Source organism: Rhea pennata, chromosome 1, assembly GCF_028389875.1.
Source record: "Rhea pennata isolate bPtePen1 chromosome 1, bPtePen1.pri, whole genome shotgun sequence".
Lineage (NCBI taxonomy): Eukaryota > Metazoa > Chordata > Aves > Rheiformes > Rheidae > Rhea > Rhea pennata.
Genome location: NC_084663.1, coordinates 75,632,372 through 75,655,830, shown reverse-complemented (window position 1 = coordinate 75,655,830; position 23,459 = coordinate 75,632,372). Strand labels below are relative to the sequence as shown.

At 37.5% G+C, this 23,459-nt stretch overlaps 1 protein-coding gene across 7 annotated transcripts in view; it reads left to right on the top strand.

Moving 5' to 3' along the window:
* PACSIN2 (protein kinase C and casein kinase substrate in neurons 2) overlaps nucleotides 1-23,459 on the top strand; it is a 67,654-nt gene that overhangs the window by 41,004 nt on the left and 3,191 nt on the right. For 6 of the 7 annotated variants that reach the window (XM_062592192.1, XM_062592198.1, XM_062592207.1 and 3 more), the window contains 8 exons: nucleotides 9,726-9,882; nucleotides 10,637-10,872; nucleotides 11,561-11,716; nucleotides 13,012-13,187; nucleotides 16,044-16,164; nucleotides 18,353-18,477; nucleotides 19,135-19,251; nucleotides 20,223-20,419. In XM_062592192.1, coding sequence (XP_062448176.1) covers nucleotides 9,726-9,882; nucleotides 10,637-10,872; nucleotides 11,561-11,716; nucleotides 13,012-13,187; nucleotides 16,044-16,164; nucleotides 18,353-18,477; nucleotides 19,135-19,251; nucleotides 20,223-20,419 — 1,285 coding nt within the window. The remainder of the gene's footprint in view (nucleotides 1-9,725; nucleotides 9,883-10,636; nucleotides 10,873-11,560; nucleotides 11,717-13,011; nucleotides 13,188-16,043; nucleotides 16,165-18,352; nucleotides 18,478-19,134; nucleotides 19,252-20,222; nucleotides 20,420-23,459) is intronic. The other variant, XM_062592245.1, reaches the window with a different exon arrangement.

Genomic DNA, 23,459 nt, shown 5'->3' with positions numbered 1-23,459 from the left:
TTTCTTTTAAAGGCTGTTATCTCCACTAACAATGCTTATGTAGTAAGTAATCAAGTTCATTAACAGTGTTGTGGCTGGGAAATACTTTTCAAGTTGAATCAGAACCAAAGAAGTTCCTGTTTTGATTTGTCCTTTTGGGAGCAGGCTTTCTGTAGCCACGATGATCCATGAACATGGGTAGGACAAGGCTTAGAAATAGGTAGTATCTTGTATAAGACCAGCTGGTATCATTGAGGAAAAAAAAAAAAAAAAAAGCTTTCAGAAGTACATACCCTCTTTCAGCCAGAAATAGAAGCAGAAGCAATTGTCACAGCTATATAAATGGAGAACGAGTTTTCACGGTTTAGCTACATTTTTAGCTGTAGTTTAGTCTCCTAACTTCTAGTAGGATAAGAAATCCATCCTTTCAGGAGAATAGGAGTTTTTCCTCTAACTTATCTGCATGTTCTTCAAAATAACATATACTAGGAGGCTGAGAGAATTGCCTACACATCTTCATGAAAGTTTGCTTAGAGGGCCAGGGGTTACAAAAAACCAAAAAATTCTGATTGATAATTGCAACAATAATGGAAGACTTCATTAAAGTTTCAGTTGTAACAGTGCCCTGATCTACCTGAAGAATGGAAAAGAAGGTTTTTGTTTCTTATCTAACAAATATCAGTGTACCTTGATGTATCCAGCTAGGCTCACAGCGCTCTCTGGATGCAGGATTTTTAAACACAGAGGAGTCTTCTTTATATGCTTTAAGAAAGAATTCCTTCATCTGCTTTACGTAGCTGGCAAGGACAGCATGCTTCAGATAATCAAAGGGTGTTGCTGACAGCCAAGAGCAGAATGACCTGCTGAATGCCAGTGGTGAGGAGGATGGAAAGAATTTAAAAGCCCAAGCTTTTGGCTGGTTGAACTAAAAATGCGGCAGTGATTTTTTTTTTTTTTTTTTCCCTAGAGAAGATGTAAAAGTTGAGGCCTGATGTTTAATTTGGTAAACTATGGATTCCCCCCTTCCCAATCTATCCTCGGGACTCTTAGCACTTCCATGACTGCTGTAAATACACTGAAGTTTGATATAGTCATTCATGCCACTTTGCATCCAGGTACACTGTGGCAAACCTGTTTTGTTCCAACTTTGTGCTAAATTTTGACACCATTGACTGTATTTTACTAAGATAATAATGGAATCCACACAAAAAGTTCGGTAGACTAGTAAGTAGAAAGCCCGTTTTGTTAATCAAGCCCTGATCTTATGCTTGCTAATCACTATATGGTCGTATTAAAAGAATAATGCCTTGAGCAAGCTGAGACCAATGCTGCTGTTCACTGAGTCAGTTGTGAAGGCTGGAAAGGTGATGAGTAAGTTTTCCTGGAGATCGAAGTGGAAATGTATTTATATCTTGTAAAGGTAAGGCATCAAAATGAGCAACTACCCTGCCTGTGGAAACATTTCCTCTTTTGAATGAGCCAGAGGTCCTTCCCAGACCATGCCGCTTATCGTAGCTGAGAGCCCTTACCCTTCCTTACTTTGTGCTAGTATGAACTATGTGGAGACCTCTCCATTTATTGTAGGGGTGCTTAGATGTAGTATGAAAACACCTACTTTATCCAGACAAAGGCAGGTATTTTGGACAGCTTCTAAACTATTAGGAAACGGTGTGTCTGACTCCCTTGGGTGAAGAACTTGGTATGTGTTTTGAGGTGCTCAGCCCATTGCTGTTCACTGTGTTTTGAAGTAAGTGTTTGAGATGCCCACTGGGAAGAAAAGACTTTCAGGATTCAGGAAGGGGAGGTTGGTCCTCTATCTAGTCTGGGTGGATCAAATTTGGCCATCATATGCGTTGCCATCCTTCCTGAAAGAACCAATCCTTCCAAACCAAAGCACTCTGGACAGTAGCAGTGGCAGCTGATCTAGGATATTTCTCTGACAAACCATGCATTATATTTGGACTCTGTATAGTAGATTCTTGTCATACCTCCTGTATATATTTGTGTATTCTTCTAGCGCTGAGCAAAGTAGTGTTTTCCATTTATTTTCCATTTATCTTGCCAGATATTTGTTTATTGATATGCTGGTACATTTTGTGGGTTTAAGAGCTTTATCAGGATTTTCCTTTCAATCAATGATAGATTTGAATGGGGTAAATTTATGAAAGTTAGATACACAGAGCTAGTGCTTATAAATACTTTTTTGGACTGTGCATGCACTAGTTACATACCATTAAAGTTCTTTGTATCTGCAAACAATACTTTAGGTCTGCACAGAAGTTCAATGCACATATGAAAATTTTACATTGGGTTTCAAATATGCCTTTAATCTATTCATTCTGCATGTTTATTCTGAGGAGGCCTGTACATTGTAGCTTTTGGGATTATAAAAATTAAAACTAGTTGAAATATTTGGAAACTTCTGGGTTGACATAACTAGAAGCAAACTGTATCCATCGTTGGATGGAACTGTGGTGAAAAGTGAGAGCTTCCCTAGTCATGAGGATGTGTTGCTTTGACTAGGAGCTTTCAGAACTCAGTATTGTGCATTTCATGCTCTGAATAATTGCCAGTAAAAGCTGTTGTATGTTATCGTGACTTCTGAGATACGGAAACCTAGCTTCTTTCAAATGATTCCAGTGCATAAAGGCTGAATAGTTATGAATAAGATAGGGAAGCATGGAGAAAGAATTAACATCAACTCTTACTTCAGGCATTTGTTAACACCTGTAATATTTGTGGTTGTAATGATTACTAGGATATACTACTAGAATTAATTGACTGGAGTTTAGCAGTAGTTAAAGGGTCTCCCGTTGCCCTAAATGCTTTGAAAATGAAAACAAGGAGGTTGTAAACTATCAAATATTCCACCTAAGTACTGTATCAGTGCCAGGATTTGGCTACATTAGTGTGTGGGTGGCCACAAGGGAAGAATGACTGGGCTGGTAACTAAACAATACTAAATGCCTAATCATTGTGTGTGTGTGTTTCTGTGGTTATTACAGATTCTTTAAATCTTAGCTTCAAGGAAAGGTTTGAGATGGTTTGCGTGCTGTATTCATGTATGTGAAGAAATACAAAAATATGAAGGAATCCCTTCCCCGCCCCCCCCCCCCCCCCGCTTTTTTAAACTGAACAGGAAAGCAGAATGGAGATCTGAAGGCATTTGCAGGGCCTGTAAGAGATAAATGGGATAAAATGGGATCAATTGATGTTTATTAGTATCAAAGTTAAGTATTGCAGCGGAAAAGGGGAACTAGATTTATGAAACAACAGGGAGGAGCAATACAGTTAAAACATCAGTGAATCAAGAAAATGGCTTTTATAATAGTATTTTGAAGGTAAAAAAAAACGTAAACTGCTCATTTGGGGTATTTACTTACAAAGTGTTTCATGCAGGTGAGGCTGAGCAGAAACTTAATTTGATTTCATGTAATAAAATGTCTCTTTAGACTGGTGAAATGTTGATGAAAATAAAAACGATACAGTTCTAAGTATCTTCTGTTTAAATGTATTTTGCTGTTCTTGAAATTGTATAGACCATGACAATCTTATACCATTACCTTCCAATGAATGTTTTATTTGCAAGGCAAGGAAATGTATGTCTTGTCATCTGTGTAACAAGAAGTAACCTGAAAGAATGATCAGAAAGTAACTTTTAAACTACTGAAATTATATGCTCATGTACAAACGAACAGTGTTAATCCAGAAAGCTCAGAATTGCAGGGTAAAGTCTCAGCCCTATGTAAATGTAGCTCTGACTGAAGCTTTTTTCCCGGTCAATTCCTACAGATAATAGAATTTATCCCTTTTGGTTTTGGCGCAAATACTTATCGTTGATGGGGGGGGAGGGTGAAACACTGCAGAATTTTTACGGTTTATCCCTGAAAATGAAGAAATTTGACTCTTAAAAACAATATACTATTTTTTCCAGAATTCTGACTCTTTATAGTGTGTTTTCATGTAGTGTTTAATTGTTTTAACTTACCTACAGTTTCTAAAGCTCATAGCTAGAATACTAGAATTCTCCGTATGCTTGTCTGCATTCCTTAAATACTTTGTACAGGGGTACTGCCTTGTACGTAGAAGAATCCTCTGCCACCACCTAGGGTGGCAGACTGCACATTCGTTTTTTTTTTCAAAATGTTGATATAGTAGTGTCTGTAATTTTAAATGCCATTTTCAACTATTGTTTTCACTGTAGGAATTAAACCAATTTACTGGCAAAGAAGGTCTTTTAAATAATTTTACTAGACTTTGTGCTTGTGTACAAGCTTGTGAATTCAATTTTAAATTACTTCAGTTACATTAAACACTATGAAATATTTTGATTTGAAAAGCATTGTTATATTAAAAATAATACCAAATTGCAAATTTAGATACTTTTGAGGCTATTATTGTTCATTAAGCTGTTCAGCAGTGGGAATATGTGCACACATTCACCCAGGAAAAACACCCCTGTTTTAAACTGTGGTAGTAATCCACTGTGGCATTTTGAAATTAATTGCATTTGATTGCTCATAAGCAAGTGTTTCTACTTCGTTTCAGTGTGGCCCCTCTTCTAGTTGTGTGCAATTACCACTAATACCTTAATTTTTCTCAATAGGACAGAGGTCCAGTGTAGCCTCCTTCAGGTTGACTGCAAGGCAGCTTTTGAAGGGCTATGTTGAAAGGGTTTACGTGTCCTCCTCAGTCTTGCTTGAGACATTTGTCACACACCCAATTCTGTTTTCCCAAGACTGATCCTGCTTTTGTCGGGTCCTACTTGGATGTATTGTATCCTGGAGCTCTCATCTTCTAAGAACTCCTTGCTATTGCCCTGTCCTGTGAACTCCATCTACAAAGAGAGCCTCGTTGTATCATGGAGTCCTCAGCACAGTCAAGTTCAATGCTTCAGACAAGAAGGAAGGGATTCTTGGAGAGCAGAGGAGGAGATGAAAGCCAGAAGTCATTCTGGGTTTTAGGCTGAGAGATACAGATAGAAGATAAGGCAAGGGGGGAGCAGAAAGATGCTGATTTGGGCTGAGCTGAAGCAGGAAGCTTTCGTTGTAAGCAGGTTCCAGAGTGAAGTTTTAAACATATCCAGCCATGACTTGTATACTCCTTGTGTGTACTTTATTTCACATTAATCACAGAATGGTTGAGGTTGGAAGGGGCCTCTGGAAATCATCTAGTCCAACTCCCCTGCTCAAACAGGGTGACCTAGTGCAGGCTGCCCAGGACTGTGTCCAGATGCTTTTGAGCATCTCTGAGACTGGGTGATTATAAATCTTGTCCCCTCCACAATCTCCTTGGGGCAACCTGTTGTAGTGCTTAAGGCACCCTCATAGTAAATAAGTTTTTCCTCATATTCACATCGAACTTTTTGTGTTTCGGTTGTGCTTGTTGCCTCTTGTCTTATCACTGAGCAGCACTGAAGACAGTTTAGCCCCATCCTCTTTACACCCTCCCTTCAGATACCTATGCATTGCTAAGATCCCCCTGGCCTGAGCTTCTCTTCTCTAAGCTGAACAATCTCAGCTCTCTCAAGCCTCTCCTCAGATGCAAGATGCTCTGGTACTTTCATCATCTTTGTGGTCCTTTGCTGGACTCTAGCAGACCCATGCGTGTTATTTTACAGAGCCCAGAACTGGACCCAGCACTCCAGGTCTGGCCTCATGAGGGCTGAGATGATGGGAGGGATCAGATGATCCTTGATCTACTGGCAGTGCTCTTCCAGGATACATTGGTCACCTTGGCCACAAGGATTCATTGCTGACCCATATCCAACTTGTCCACCAGGACCCCAGGTCCTTCTCGGCAGAGCTGCTTTCCTGCAGATTGGTCCCCAGCTTGTAGTGGTGCATAGATCTGTTCTTCTCCAGGTGCAAGACTCTGCCCTTCCATTTATGTAGCTTCATGAGGTTCCCCTCTGCCCATTTCTGCAGACTGTCAAGGTCCCTCTGAGTGGCAGCACAATCCTCTGATATATCAGACACTCCTCCCAATTCTGTATCGTCTGCAAATTCGCTGAGGGTGCATTCTGTCCAGGTCATTGACTTAAGTTGAACAGGATTGGACCCAATATTGACCCTGGGGGTATACTGCTTGTGACTGGCCTCCAACTGGACTTTGTGCCACAGATCACAACCCTTCGAGCTCTGCCATTCAGCTGGTTCTAAGTCCGTGTCACTGCTCACTTAGCCCATGCTTCATCAACTTGCCTAGGAGGATGTTATGGGAGACAGTGTCAAAAACCTTCCTCCAGTCAAGGTAGACAATATCCACTGCTCTGCCCTCATGTACACAGCCAGTCATGCCACACAGAAGGCTATCAAGTTGGCTAAACATGCTTTTCCCCTTTGTGAATCCATGCTGGCTACTCCCCGTCACCTTCTTGGCCTTCGTGTGCCTAGAAATGACACCCAGAATTAGCTGCTCCATCATCTTTCCAGGAGATGGAGGTGAGGCTGACTGGCCTGTAGTTCCCTCGGTCCTCCTCCCAGCCCTCTTTGAAGACCGGAGCAACATTTGCTTTCTTCCACTTATTCCTTCCTTAGACACCCATACGCATTTTGCTGCTGCTCTTTTGATTCAGATACCAGTATTCCCTATCTTTGTATCTAGGACTCCCAGGGGAAGGAAGGATGTGTAAGTAGAGTAAACCATGTATTCAAAATGGACATTGGTGCATGCACATGTACCCGAATAGAGTGACTGAATGAATACATATTAAAAAAAAAAAAAAAAAAAAAAGGCCAAGGCTCAGAGTGTGTGTATGTATGTAAAATAAGCAGAGACCTTTGCAAAACAGCTGCTTATGAAATGTCAGTATTATGTACTTAAGTGAGCGGCTCACTGGAGAAAGTAGACTTTTTTTTTTTCTTTAATGCATAATATACCTTGAGAGGCTCAGACCTGTCAGAAGGGCACCTTGGTGTGAAAAGTCTGGGAGCAGGTGATCTACAGCACCGAAAGCTTAACTTGGATGACTGCTTAAACTTGATGTGAACCATTTGTAATTTTAGTATGAAACTATTCTAAATAATTGCTTATAAATGCCTGCTTGAGGAACTTGGTTTATTTAGGATGAAAACTTATTTATGGAATTAAGTAATTCGGTATGCTTCTCTGCATCCGAGAAGCAAGTTTTGTCCTGTAAATACATTGTAGCAGTCATTTCTCACACGTGAACACAAGACTAGGGAAATTGCTTCCTGCTTTTTAGATTTTATTTAATAAAGCATTGTGCTTTTTAAATGTTAAATGCCAAGTATATAACTCATGTTCTGTGTGTTATGAAGCCAATTACAGAAAAATGCTGAATTTCCAAAATTCTAGAAGTCATCATAGAGCATGAAATTTAAAGGTGATATGTAGTGCGATATGTAACATGATTTATGATGCAAGTCTAGGGGGGTCATCTTGGTGTATGTGTTGAGTGTTTTTTTTTTTTTTTTTTTTTTTTTTTTTTTTTTTTTTTTTTTTTTTGAAATTGCTAGTATACAAGACTTTATTTGGAATATAAGGTGGTGGTTTTCTAGTATTTTAGCCTGGTTCTTCCTTATATTTATTCTTAAGTATGATGCTGGTTTCCTCTGGAGCAGGAGATGGTCATGGTCTGCAATGAAGTGGGTGAATCATCTCTGCTTTACATGCAGTTTTTTGAAAGTGGCCTTATGCACCAGAAGGCTGATGAATAGCGAATTGAGCGGACCATAATAACTTAGCTAATTTTTGTCCTCTGAATACCTGCCCGAGGCTTGGCAACTGTTGACTATTACCACATGGTGAGAACTTGCTCAAATGACTCAAAATGAAAATAGAAGAAATATCATGAGGCAGCCAGCTCCTATTCAGGATTAGCATTTAAAATGCTAATTTAGTAGAGCAAATTTATCAAAGGAAATGTTCCTGCTAGAGGCCTGAATCCCTGGGCACTTACCTAGAGACACAAATGGATGCTAATCTAAAGCTTTCCATAGTTGCACAAAGTTTGCCCTTCCAAATACTTCAGGAAGTTTTATTTGAATTGCTTAATTTTTCTAGTGCTTTTAATACATATGAATACGATAGTTGTGTCTCTGTTTTTCTTGGAAATACTATCTATTTTTTGTGCACCTTGTTAATAGGTGAAAGGTGTTTTGGCATGGATGCATTGGTTGTCTGTCTGTAGAGTGCCAGCTGCTTTATGATGCTAGTAGCTTGTCATCTTCAATTATATTGTGATTTAATGTTAAAAAAATTTTTTTGGTCAAGATGCGGACAAATCACTTACTGCTAATTTGTATGTGTGCTGGAGGTTACCTAAGTTTCTTTGACCTATCGAAATGAATATAGCCTAAAATCAAAAAAAAAAAAAAAAAAAAAAAAAGTGTTTTGAGGACATTGTTTAAAAACTGGTGTTATGAACTGTCCTGTCTGTAAAAGTTCTGATTTCTGACAGCTTTGACAAAGAGCCTTTGTACTTTGAGGAGCTGTTCTGAAGCAGATTTGCAAATAAGCCTGCTGACAAAATTTTGAATAACTGTGAACCTGAAAGTTGGATAGCTTCCTGTATTCCAGATCTGAATCAGATCTGATTCAAACATAAAAATGGGAAACAGGCTTTGAACATTTGAGTGGTTCACTTACTGCCTTGCTGCTAATCTTTATTTTTCAGTCAGGTGGCTAGGGCAGATAAGACATTGACTTTAATATTTAATAGACTGTGCAAATTTTGTTAACGGAGGTCTTATGCTTTGTTTAATATTTACAAAAGCCAACCTGATTGACCTTGAAATGTGTGGAAATGTTCCTCTGAGAGCAGAATCAACCTTTTTATTTATTTATTTACTTTAATTTTTCCATTATATAGATCAGTGGTTCCATAGTGATGCAGACAAAAAATGAATGGGTGTTTATTGCATAGCATGCATGTTTCTCCATATCCTCATCCCTCTGTAGTGTCTACATCAAATGCCTGTGGAGGTTTTTTCCTTAGAGTTTATCTGCCTATTAATGGCAGGTATGGGAACTCCCTGTTATTACTGTCAGTATCTTTCCATATTAAATTCCACAGTATACTTTTGAATAAGTTGCTATCTAGTTTGTCAGAATGAAGCATGGATTAATGGTAGGGCACATCCAGTCTTTGCTGTATGTACAGTGGTTGTGTTTTTCCATGCTGCATTCTTAAACAAAAACTCTATTGTTAGGTTTGATCTAGATTTCACAATACTCCTTTGTATGTCTGCAATTTTTTTAATCCTGAAAGAAAGATTAATTAAATATTTAACATAAACTTTAAGGTATTAAGTACTTTATCATAAGCATAAAAGAGGAAAATACTGCATTTGTGTTACATATTTGGATTGCTAAGCAAAAATAGTGCAGAACAATTGTTTAACAACAATTGTGATGACTGTACTCATAATGGCATTGCAGGACTAATAAAATACAGCTTTTGTAGTGGTTTTGCTGCATTACTGACTGAACTCTCTGTCCTCTGGTTAGCTTTGGCTTTTAAAATAAGTAGCTTTTTCTGCAGGAAAACTTGTGGCCTTTGTTGCAAGGGGCTTTCAGCATCTTCCAAGCAGATCATGTTGCAACCTACTCTCAATATTTTAAGTAAAGCAGCCATATTTTAAGATTTAAAATACTGTATGTTACAGTTAATGAATTTCTGTTAAAGGATTATCTTGCTCCTCAATATTTGTCTTAGAGGTTTATCTTGCTTTTGGTTTAGAGTATTCAAGTATAAATTGCTAAGAGTGTCTCCCTCATAGGTTGGAAATTACAAGCGGACAGTAAAACGAATAGATGATGGTCACAGACTTTGCAATGATCTCATGAACTGTATTCATGAACGGGCACGAATAGAGAAGGTCTATGCTCAGCAGCTTACGGAGTGGGCAAAAAGATGGAAACAGCTTGTAGAAAAAGGTAAATACATTCTTTTAATTTTTAGCTTTTAAAGGTTTTTCTTTCCAAATGGATAAAATATTTTCTAAATATTTTTGTTTTGGTAAGTGCAAAGTTGAATTTTTTAGCCTATAATGGAGTTCTTGGAAAGACTCAGTAGTGTGACAAAGTAGTGTTTCCAAGACTGAGTTTTTCATAATTATAAGACAAACAAACAAATCCTCCTTTGCTGACTTGCTTGTTGCTTACAAAAATAGATGAATCTTACCTTCAGTGTTGAGGTAGCCAAAAATTAAATTTTAGAGAACTAGCTGTTTCTAGATGGCTAATGGTATAGAGCACACAGTTTGAAAAATATATCTGAATAATAGGTGGCAGTGGTGTCTGGTGAAGACCAGTAATAAGGCAATGAGGTATCATTTTAATGGAAGGCTAATTTAGTCCCAGTTTCCTACATTCTGTAGTAGTTTGTCATTTCCTGTTATCCATGCTTCAAAAAGGATGTTGAGAAATTGAAAGCAGTTCAAAGAGCTTCAAAGAAGAATCATGCTATGGGAAGGAGGCCAGACTAAGTGAATATTGCCTCTTCTGGTATAAGAATCTGTGAAACTCTAAATCTATGTAAAAAGAAACTGTTACCTGTTCTAGATCTGTGCCAATATCTAGGAATTACTGTTTAAAAATAAATACAAGTCAATAGTTTAAGGTAGTTTCTTGGGAATAAAGTTCCATGTGGGTGATGGTTATTGAGAATGACACTTTCTGTTGTGTTTAGGCCCACAGTATGGAACAGTAGAAAGGGCTTGGTGTGCTTTTATGTCAGAAGCTGAAAAAGTGAGTGAACTACATCTAGAAGTAAAAGGTTCACTGATGAATGAAGACTTTGAAAAAATCAAGAACTGGCAGAAGGAAGCCTTTCATAAGCAAATGATGGGAGGATTTAAGGAAACCAAAGAAGCAGAAGATGGATTTAGGAAAGCTCAGAAACCCTGGGCAAAAAAGCTGAAAGAGGTACAGCAGTAGATTATGTATTAGATATCCTATGTTACAATATACTAATGTCTCAAATTCTTGTAGGGGAGTAAGCTCCCTATTCTCTCTGCTGGATCCTCCTTTCTCAAAAAGATCTCTTGCTTTCTGTCCTGTTCTGAAAATAAATACTTTCTCTTGGTCTCTTCATATCTTGGTGACTTCAATGAAAATCTGGGGAAAAAGTGGCATTTAAGCAACTCTTATTTTAACAGTATCTGATTTCCTGCATTTGAAAGTTATGACATGTTTAAAAAATAAACGGGGAAAAATTGTCTGTGAGTTCTTTTCCCTTGTCATGTAGTAGTATTCTTAAAACAGATTTGTAGAAGAAGAGAAGCAGGGGACCATGAGCATGACAAAATGTTTGTTTGGAACTTTCTCTAGACCTTTCCTTGAGTCTGTTTCCATGTTTGTCTTAAGTGTGTGAGTTAAATTTCTTGTATGGTGAGAGAATACTGAGATTCAAAGTACTTCATTAATTTACTCACATTGATCCTTGTGTATTGTTCATTACTTGGCCTAAAATATATGTTTTCCATTAAGAAAAAAAATCCTGAAACAAAACGTGGCATTTCCTTCACTGTAATGTGATTATAAGGCTAAGAAATTCAGTTGGTGTTTGTTTTATAAACTGTACCAGATGCAAAAATTCAAATTTTCTTTGTAGGTGGAAGGTGCAAAGAAAGCATACCATGCAGCCTGCAAAGAGGAGAAACTGGCTATATCCAGAGAAACAAACAGCAAAGCAGACCCAGCACTGAATCCTGAGCAACTTAAGAAATTACAAGACAAAGTAGAAAGAAGCAAACAAGATGTACTGAAGGTATATTGCATGCTAACATACTGTTCATGAGGGGCCTTTTTAAATGTAGCTTGTGCATATTTTAAGTTTTGTATGTCATGGTTTGTTTTATTTGTTTTTGGGGGGAGAGAATTCAGGGAGGAGTGGAATTATTTGTGTTGTGGAATGTGCTGTGGAGTGCTGTGCAGTTCATTTTCAGTTATGGTCCTACGCCAGAATGTGGAGTTTTCTCAAAAGCATTCATTGTTGCAAAGTTGTTCTTGTGCGAGGAAATGGTAATATATTACCTCTACTTCACGTAAGTGCTTTCAGCAGGCAAGGAAGCAGAGTAAGAGAGGGAGCTTCCAGGACAGAGTTCATTACTTGTTGGAGGTAATGAAGTTTGAGTTACTTCGTTTTAGAGGCTGTGTTGTCAGCTGGCTGACAATGTCTGAATTTGTAATCATTTTTGACCTGCAGAATGTGTGGTTGTGGCATAGGTGTTTGCGTTTTTTTTCATTTCTTTATTTTAAAGAAAGTAAGTCGATACAATCTATTTAAATAAGTAAATGAATTTGTGGAAATTTTATTGCCCACTTTGATTTATTTCTTTAGCTGGCTGCTACCAAGAGATCTTTCTTGTGTGGGGAGGAAAAAATTCCTTTTCAAAGGGATGTCTTTCCTTTGAGATGCTGTTCTGTATTTGAGTGGTTTTGGTTTGGGCTGTGTGGGTGATGGCGGGTTTTTTTGGTTTAGTGTGTGTGTGTGTGGGTGTGCGGGTGACTTTGAAGGCCGATGTTACATTGGGTGGGATCTTTCAATTAATGTCCTTGAACTATTTCTATAAATATCTAGAATCTCAGATTCAGCTTGTTAGCTGAGTTCATAGGGCTTATGATTGATTTTTGCAGGGACAGTTCCTTCCCCTGCCTCGTTTGTAACTTGTAGTGAACTGTAAATTGCTCAAGGGGAGAAAGCTAGCACTTTGAAATTGTTTGGAGAATTTTAAATCAGAGCTATGTAACCTGAAAGACTGCCTGCTATGATTTATTCTGTGGCTCCTTTCTTTTTCTTTTTTAATCTTTAGTATTACATTAACATTTGTCATGCTTTCTTTTAAAAAGCCAGAGAAATGGCTTAGAAGTTTACTGTAACTTTCCTGCTGTTTTGTTAGATAACTCTTGTCATGATCCAGCCTGGATGCTATGATCACAAAAGGAGAACAGAGTTTAGGAGCTACCTGGTCTGGACTTTGACCATTACTGTGTTGATCAATCCAATATGTATGTTAGTAATAAGATAAGTTACTAACTCTTTTTTTCTCCCCCTCCAAACAGACAAAAGAAAAATACGAAAAATCACTGAAAGAATTAGATAACGCTACTCCTCAATATATGGAAAACATGGAGCAGGTATTTGAACAGTGTCAGCAGTTTGAGGAAAAACGTTTACGTTTCTTTCGAGAGGTGTTGCTGGAAGTTCAGAAACACCTTGACCTGTCTAATGTTGCAAGGTAAAGCTATGTAAGGCTTCAAGATTAACACTTAATATTTTCAGCAAAAATAATCTGTACTGCAAGTAGATCAGTTTAGTCTGTTTTTTCTGATGCGTTACTTAGATTTGTTTAAAGTTTAAATGAAAAACTTATTCCTTTTCTTTTTTCTAGGATCAGATTAGCATGTTATCCCTAACATCTGCTATTTCTATGTAACATTTCAGTACTAAATGGAGTAAGAAATGCTTGTTCTTGCTATATTTTTGTAATCAACTGCTTGCAAATTAGAGAAGATTTGGAGTTCAGAAACAAAAATCTGTATCAAAGGTTAGGAAAAGAGGTTTAGTGGTTTGTGTGGCATGTTTATCAGAGACCGTCTCATATTTATTAGTGTAAGATATCTAGAAATTTCATGCTTAAAAACATCTGTTGCTAAAATGTTAGCACTGAGTCTAAAGTAGTACAGGAATTATTTTAGTGGGAGTAACTGCTAAAGATCCATTGGTCCACAATTAATGAACTGTTGTCTCTTAATCTTAAAGTCAGTTTTTTATGCTGTACTTCGGTAATACGTACTTCAATCTTTCTGCCTGGACTTTCCTTACCGTATTCTAAGAGATGAAAATTTAGCCCTCTGCTAGGGAGCTTGGACCAGAGCTGCTGAAGCTTATCATTTTGTCATGTGCTACACAGTATCTATTACAAGCCTTTTGACAGTAAGCTACTTGTGTATGTCAACAAGACAGTGATTGTAATGATTTTGTTTTCTCTTTGAAGTAAGACACTGGAATGCTTGCAGGAATGCTGTGAAGATCTCTAATGTGATTTTACATCTTGCTTCTAACAGCAGAATTTCATGTGCACTTTAGCCAGCACAGCAATTGAGAGGAAGGGGTAGAAAAAAAAGGTGTGCTCCTGACTGCTCTCTTCTGCTCCCCCCCTTCTGCTCTCTTCTGTGCTGGTGACAGTGTTTATATGGTAGCCCATCCAGTAGAAATAAAGCAGCTGATGAAGGTAACCAACGGCAGGAAGAATCTAGTTTTTAACTCAGATCAGTGTCCCAGGTTGACTTGCTATACAATCTCATAAAAGATTGTGCTGGCACAAGCAAAGGAGGTGGCTTAGGGGAAAGAACAAATATGTAGCAGGCAATAGGTGTGGGAAAGACCACTTGTTTTAGCATCATTATTGTTCTAGGTTGCTTAAAAGTTCTCCTGGAACTACCATGAAAGACAGGTCCTTTTTCCTTTCTCTGAGTAGATAGATGGCTAGGTTTGCTGCCCATATGGATTCATGTTGATCAGGGTGAAAGAAGCTATGGAACAGAAATAAATGAGGAATGGTTGATTTTAAAAGGCAGAGTAGGGAAAAACTATAAAATATGACTGGGTGGAGATGTAATGATTTTCTTTTAAGATACTTAGGTGGTTTAGGAATAGTTTTATTGTATATTAATAAAGTGCAAATGTGGAAAAACTATTAGAGTAAAATTAGGGATAAAAGAACCATAACTGATCTATTTTCTTACTTTTTTGATTATATGGAGGTAAAACATGTAGAACAGTTTTTCCATAAGGGAATCTCTCTCTCTCTCTCTCTCTCTCTTTTTTTTTTTTTTTTTTTTTTTTTTTTTTTTTTTTTTTTTTTAACTTTCTCAAGTAAGACTGATAATGTTGAAGAGAATAGTCCAAATAATAGCCCACTTCTGTTTCTGGGGTTAAAGATCTCCTCCAGGTTATTGTTGATTTGAGTTGACTGATAGCTAATGAGTCATTTAAATGCCTTTTAAATCTATCTATACATTTCTTTTTTCTTTTCTTTTTTTACATTCACCAGTGTGAAAAAAAGTGTGATAAAATGGTTGAAAATATATTAAAAAATGATAAATTTGAAGGTGTATTTTGAGAAATAGTTTGACTCATTCATGGTGTAGCACTAGTGAATTCTAATTCCAAATCTGGTGTAACTTGGTCTAGAAGAGTTTCCCAGCATTTACTAGGTAGAAGATAGAGTAGCAGTTCTGTGTTTTCAGGTCTAATGGCTGTTGTGTTAAGACCTCTGGGAATTCTGGGTTCCCAGTTACTATGTTGGTCCTTTTGGTATCGAACAGTTGGGTTTGTGGTTGCAGTCTGTAGAGGGGAAAATATCACGTGCGTGGTCTAGAATGAGGCGGTCAAGGTGATATCTGCAGCATGGCTTCTCTATCCATATTTGACAGAATTCAAAGAACAGCAATTAGGCTAAAAGATAATTAAAAGCAATAAGATTCTTTTTTATATTTTATATTTTCTGTAAGTAGTATAGTCGATAACATTACAGAATACCTAAAAGAGTAAAAGCAGTTAGCAGGTATTATGTCTGTTGAAGAAAATTCTTAACATACAACTCATACCTGAAGTACAGTTAAGTATATTTTCATGAATGAATACTTATAATTCATCACATAGTATTTATCATGTTAAGACATGAGTTTTTCAGAATGCTGTAAACTTCTCATGAAAATAGTTCCTACTGTCTTATAGACAAGCTTGCTGGGAATTATTAAAACTAAAATATAAGAGATTTTAGCATTGTGATTAGTATGTGAAGTAGCTTAATAAGCTGTCATTAAATGTAGGATTTACATATGACCTAATTTAAATTTCTGAATGCCAATCTTGACGTTTCTGGAGTTTAAAAGAACTGTTGGTCTACTCTTCCTTTCCTACAAGGCGTTAACAGGTGTCTTGTACAGAAATGCATATGGTCTGTTTTGCTGCAATTTTTTTTTTAATGCTGTTGTAAATTTTCAGCGGTGCGGTGTAAATATTCAGTGTGTTAATCTGACTAGTGGATTTACCGTGTTTCTAATTGGAAGACAAATTTTCTTTGTAGTTACAAAAATATCTACCGTGAACTGGAACAGAACATCAAAACAGCAGATGCTATTGAAGATTTGCGGTGGTTTAGAGCTAATCAAGGTCCCGGGATGTCAATGAATTGGCCTCAGTTTGAGGTGAGGACATAGTGCATAAATCCCAGACCTGTTTTCCTTGTTTGCTTCCTCTTTTTGTCATATTCCTTGCTGGCACAACTTTCAGGCTATTAGCAGTGGGGTTTTTTTGTTTTGTTTTTACAAGCTGTATTAGTTATCTTCTGTTGATTTCCATTAGGCTCCCCCTACTCTCAATTTTTGGAGGAGATTATATCAAGCACCTATTAAAACAAAATACTTTCTAGTGACTATTATAGTTTTAAAGATATGCTTTAGTTGCTACACTTCTGACCCCTATGTATGATACGTTGCATGTTTTACTTCTGTATTTTGATGTCAGATTTAAATACCTGCTAACAGCAAGGAGATTCAAATTGTGTTGTAGAAAAGACTGAAAAGGTTTAACTGAATACTTCAGTCCTAAAAATGTGATACTCTAGAAGTCCCAACTATTTTTTTTCAGTATGACTATATAAGGAAGTTGCAAGTTCTACCTTTAACCAGTGGATAATTTTGTTTCTGAAGACTATTTTCTGTATTCAAAACAAAGAGCAGGCTTGTGGGAGGGTAGGTGTGGTATTTCTTGTTTTTGTTTTTTGAGAGAGAGGGAGAGAGAGGTGTTCTTTAATTTCAGTAGCCTACACGAAGCAAGTACCACAGTGTGCCAGTGCTGCTAATACTGGTAGAATATTGTATGGCTAGAACTGGGATGAGTTTGTCTCACCAGAATAATTGGTTTAGTTGAAATTTTAGTTTAGTTCTAGGCATTAATTAATGGAATATGAATATCACTTATGGAGTCTTCAGTACTCTTATTAGCTTAATGGAAAATATCACCTGCTTAATGGTGAAGAACTTGTTTTTTGACCTACGTAGTTAGATTTGAAGGATTGGGGGGAAAAAAAATCATAAGATAAACAATAATGCTGTTGAGTTTCTCTGCCTGAAGCACTGAAGCAAAGTTACTTCTGTGTGGGAAATGTCATCCTTTTACATGAGTATTAGAATACAAATGAAGTTTTGCTGTTGCTATTCTTCTAATCAAGGATCTCTTTCCTTTACATGCTACAAGGTTGACGTAAGTAAAAATGTCATGATCAAATGAATCTGAAATTGCATTATAAACTGCAAATATGCTTAGGTCAGTGGTCTTTAAATTATGCTAACTCAGAAATCCAATATATATTTGTACAAAGTTAAAATAATAGGGTACCTCTGAAAGTTAATCAGAAATCACTTAGTCTGACCATGCTACATGTGTAAACCAGGTGTAATACCAGCTTTCAAAATCTTTTTCTTTTTTAAATACCTATCCCAAATAGTATTTTCTTTAGTTTTTGTATAGCAAAGCATCTTTTGGTGTGTGGTATCTTATCTTTTTTTTTTTTTTTTAATCTTTATTAAGGCTTCTGAGATTTAAGTGTGTCTTGACTCGGGATATTTGATTGCATCCAACTTGTCCTCTATTGGTTCCTGCTTTATATCAGTATGTAGTTAGTTTGACTCTATCAATTGTGTTTAGCTCTCATTAGCATGTGTGTCCATCTGCCTGCTGTAACTTCTGACTAATTCAGAGCATCAGGGAATGGATACTTCAGAAATGATGTCATAAGTCCTGTCAGTTGTGTTGACTTGAGCCTCATCTCTTCTGGATGGCTTTTAGGGACAACAAATCTGTTCAATCTAGAAGGCAGTACCCTTAAGGGCTCAAATTTCAGGGGCAAGAAAGGTAACGTACAATGACTTTAACAAATGAGCGCCTTCATAGTCGTTCTTGGAGCACTTTCTGAGGAGTAAGTAGATTGTCAAACCTTTTTAAAATAAATGTAAAGTTTACTTTTTAAAGACAGGTGTGCTGGTTTTGCATTATTTGAAACAGTAAACTTTTTCAGTGTAGAGCTGTACTGGCTGATTCCTTTGATTTCTCCAGTTGCCTGCTAGATGTCTGGTATTAAGGCTTTTCAAGGTGTTTGGAACACTAACCAGGGAAGTACTGGCGTCCTTCAGAGTCCATGAGTAGCACAGACATCCCTTTGCATTGCTAGAATAGGAAATAGATGATAACTGTAAGGAAAACATAGAATAACTCTTTTCTAAAGATTTATATAGTTGTATGTTTAAATGCATGTTCCACAACTCAATCTGAAAATCAAATATGAAAATCACATATTTAATTAAACTCTTCATTTACTTTTGCATTCATTTATAGGAGTGGTCTGCAGATCTGAATCGTACCCTCAGCAGAAGAGAAAAGAAGAAGGCTTCTGATGGAGTGACTCTGACTGGTATTAATCAGACAGGAGATCAAGTTTCACAGCCTAACAAACATAGCAGGTATTTTTTCATATCTGAAAAGACTGAAAGGATTGGATTTTTAGCTTCAAGTGCCCTAAGCTATATGGGATCAAAAAGTCACTATCCAACTCCATTTTGCTTATCGGTGAGCATTTTGGAAATGATTTGTTCCTGCAGCTCACAAAATTATTTGGGGAGTTACTCTTCCTTTTACATTTTCCTTTCATCTGGGAACTACAAGAAGCCAAACTTTATGAGAAACTGAACTTTCTTTAGTTAATTTGGTGGTTAGTCTGTTGCTATCTTCCTATATCTAGAAATGACAGTTATACGTTGAAATTTCAGTTTTCAAAATGTTTGGTCACTTGAGAATTCTGGATGCCATTAACATAAGATCATTGATATCAGCTTCTTTGGAAAGGAATAAAATTGTGTGGAAAAAATAGCACCACCTTTTATTGTGGGCAGTAGGGAAAATTAAGATCCACAAAACATTAGGAGATTTTAATTTTGGAGGAATGTATCATGCTCATGTGAGATTTGCAGAACTTTTTTGGATCTTATGCTACACTTGATGGATTTTTTTTGACTGGAAAGGGGGTCTGCTAAGAAACTTGCTTAGTGGGACACTAATGACAGTGTTTTTTGACTCTAAACAGATAGGGTCACCATAATGCTCTTTCTTTTCCAAATTAGCAGTCTTAGTGTCCCGAGTAACACAATGCAATCAGTACAATCAAGTTACAATCCATTTGAAGATGAAGAAGATACTGGGAGTACTGTCAGTGAAAAGGAGGACAATAAAATGAAAAAGTTGGTGAAATGTTGTTTTTTAATTGTTTTCACACTTGCACTTTTTCTATCCAGGGTTTTCAATTTTCAGTTTCTGTAACACTATGCTGGTCAGTGCATGAAATCCTTTTGAGAGGTTATGTAAGAAACTCTGTAACCACACTTGTCTTTTCTAACAGATGCCATATCTGTTGCCTTATCTTCTTTGATTTGAAACTGCTGGAGTTTATTGGCAGTTGCTAACAGAATTGCTGTTGCTTCCCACTCCCCACCCCTCCCGCCCTTTACCAGTTCTATCAGAAGTAAAAACTGACATTTTTTTTTCTAGTGGAACTGCTGCTGGAGCTTTGCTGCTCTATGTTCTCCCTGAATAAGTCTGCTTTTACTATTGCTTTCTTTTGATTTAGGACCTTCTCATGCAGCTGCCTGTTGCTTTAGTATACCCACTAAGGGATGTCGTACTGTTGTCTTGACTGGCATGTGCATGCTCAGTAGGGAACTTTAAATGAAATGGTTGTTGCTCTAGAATGAGGTTTCTTTACTGGTGAATTGTAATGTACAAAAGATGTTTAAAAAAAAAAAAGGCGCTGTTGTATACCTAGAGAGATGGGAGGGAAGCTCTGCCTAGCAATTTAATGTCTCATCTTAAAAACAGGTAATTGTTCTCATCTACTACCTCTGTCCTTTTACCTTACCTAGAGTAAATAATCTGTCAAATTCTGAGAGCTCACTCATGGACTATACAGGTTTCTTATTATAGAAATTCTAGAGTTTGTGGGGGAAGTTATCCTTGTTCTTTCTCTTGCCTTTTTCTTTAACTTTGTGTTGCAAGACTGATTTCTTTTGAATAAGACTTGGCCAGTATCAGAAGTAAAATTTCCAAAATGGGCGTAAAAATGAGCTTAAGCTTAACTAAGGGAATTGATATCTTAGTGGTATTTCTAGTTTTCTAGTTTAGAAGCATGCAAGAATAACTTTAAATTTGTTTTTAGTGTTAGCAGCTGTGAAAAAAACCAAAGCTATCCTACAGATTGGTCTGATGAAGAGTCCAACAATCCCTTTTCTTCCACTGATGCAAATGGAGATACCAATCCATTTGATGAAGATACCTCTCCTGCAATGGAAGTCAGAGTACGTGCCCTCTATGACTATGAGGGCCAAGAACAAGATGAACTCAGCTTTAAAGCTGGTAAGTTTACAACATTCGTTTAAAATACTTACCAAAAGGAAAAATGGAAGGAAATAAGTGAAGGAGTGTTTTCTCTTCAGCATTCATTTTATTTTCTTAAGTTGCTTGTGTCTCTGAATGTACAGCCCCACTTACGGAAGCCTATCTAACATATGATCCATCTTGGCTTGTTCCCCACCCCTCGTGGCAGTGCTTCTTAGTATCCCCTGGTTGGAAGTACTGATGGCTAATCTGTCTGGGATGTATTTTTTTCTTACCATCTTGTATTAAGCAAAATGAGGAGCTACAGAATTGATAATCCTGTCTCCTTTCCTCCCTTGTTCATTTGGTGACAGTAACAGCTGCTGCTCTTAGCTATCTAGAAATACCAGTTCTACAGAATTTTAAAAATAAATAAAAGACTAACTAATCTTTCAATTTCCAGTCAGTTGATACTTTCTGTCTAAACTGGAAGTGTCCCTTTTTTGGCCTCCAATTCCCTGCAGTGTTAACTTTTTAAGTTGAAAAATTACTCATGGACCAACACAGAATTCTTTCTCTCTCTTCCTGTGTGCTCCCTGCATCTCTAAGCATAGTAACTCTTCTGTCTTTACCTGGTTCTGTTTTTTATGTTATATTTGGGGTACGCTGACTAGACACCTCCCTTTTTGAGGCTTTTTTTCCTTTGAGTGTTTAAACCTGCTCCTTTGCACTTTACCTCATTGCTGTAGGAGCTGAGACAAGAGAATAGAGACAACTGAAAGGAGAGGCACTTGCTGTAGCACATTTCCATCCAGACAGGCTTGGTACAACGGTATAATGGCTACATGCTGATGAGCTGTTGCTGTCTCCAGTTTGTCTGGGCTGCCTCTACCAGCTGTCATGAATGAGCCAGTGCTTGGGTATCTTGCTGAGCTCCAGAGCAGGAGACTTCGAATTCATTAGTCTGGGCAGCCCGGACACCGCACCCTCTAGTGACAGAAGATGAAACCTGCACCTTGACTATGCCTTTCCAGCTCTTAATTCCAGGTGACTGTGAATACTGTCTTGCTCAAAGCTGTGCATTCACAGTTGACTCAACAGGAATTCCAGAAGTAACATTTGTCACTTGCAAGATTGTGCGAGTCCAAACAGAACAGTTTGTGGGAACAAGACTGGCAATCTTATCCATCTAGTCTCTTCTCCCCTTTGTTCATGGTTCAGTCCCTTCTCTCATACTGACTTGCTCCAAGTCAGGGAACAAACAATTCAGGTGTTAAAAGGAAGCTTGAGACAATTTTAATTCCACTTTTGCTTCAGCTGGGGCTCATAAGAAGTATACTACTTCATTACACCTCTACAGTGAGTGTTAGATGGATATTAGGGCTAAAAGTTAATATCATAAACAAGTTGTTGATGATAGCTAATGAGTGACTGTTAGTATTCCATACTGCTTATGGAGGAAGGTGGCTGTCAGATACTTATTTCCAGATGATATTCTAAATGCCATCTGCAGAAAGAGCCTGGTGTTAATCTTTCAGGCAATAACTGAAACTCCAGTCAGGGGTGCTTCCCCCTTTATTTAATTACTTATCTGCTTTTGCATTAGTTAAATTCTTTACAGCTGTTTTCCCCTCCCCTTCCCCACTCCCTTCTTGGCAGACAAGTATTGTAGTTTTTCAGAGAGGAAGAGGAATGAGATGGTTCGTTAACTCTGTTAAATTGTACCCTGATAGTAGGACAGTAGTAACAAAATACCTGAAGTTTTCACTGGAATGCACAGGAGCTAAAATTTATCCTTCATTCAGTAGACTTTAACTGCTCCTTTTTTTTCTTAGCAGGGGATGGCAATAAAATAATCCTCTTGAAATATATGCTTTGTGCCTGTCAAGTTACAGGTGTGGCATTCCAGGGTTTTACAGTAATGGATGCTGTGACAAAACTATGCAGTGTTTATATACTGAGATGTAACGGTTAAATTGGAAGTTAGGCATTCTGTACTTTGTTAGTGGTTGCATGACTTGTAAGCTAAACAATTTGAACCATGTGTTTCTCAGTATGAGGTCTTTGAAATGAAGTACAGCAAGTATGAACTTCAAGAGGTGTGTTGGCTTCACCTAAAGATAGTTTAATATTCTTAAAGGAGGGGCATAGAAACATGCTGTAAGACTGAATTATATATTTGTGTCCTCTTATAGAGGGGAAAGGGATTGTATGCTAGGCTGTGAATACCCTGACAAAACCTGAATGATAAAATGACTGCCGTGAGAAAGTTTTTATGCAAAAGTATTAGTGTGAGTAGGCTTACACCAACCATACAAAAGACTAAGGAAAGGGGGGAGAATACTGGGTCATGCAGGAGCCAGTTGAAAATGTGCTCACTTATGTTGAGTATGCCTAGACTCCTAAGCAACTGTCAGCAGAGCATTAATGTACTTTGGAGATCTGTTTAAGTAAATGTACATGGATATTTTCAGACAGGATTTCCTTGGGTATTCAAAGTATTTGCTTATAAAGCCCTTGTGATCATTGCCAGGCCCATGGCATAGCATATGATATGTTCTGTGTAGTGTCCATCAAACGTACTTTGTTACGTGAAATTCTCTTGTCCTTAATTAGTGAAATACTTTATGCAACTGCGGGAGTCTTTTTCTGCTTGGGAAACAAGTATTGTAAGCTTCCAGAGAGGAAGAATAACTGTTCATCTGTGTTTTTACAGAAGGTTTTATGTTTGTGTAGCTGGATGGGACATAACCATGTACCATGTCTAGCTTACCCTAATGCCATGAGAATAAGTAGCTTTAGTAAATACAGACCATGTGATGTTGGACAAAACTTGTTATTGTATATGCTGTCTTTATCACAGTTGTAAAAGACAGTGGGTTCTGTTGCAACTTCTGTTGTGCAGATGACATTCAAGTAATATTTTCATAGACCTTCCAAGTCCCAGCTGTTCACACAGGTGCAGTTCCATTGGTATTTATTGTTGAAGCATTGTGGCTTTGAAAGTCAATGTTCATGGTATTAAAACACTCTTCACAGAAATAGCATGGTAGCTCGAAGTTGTACTCTTGCCCATGCT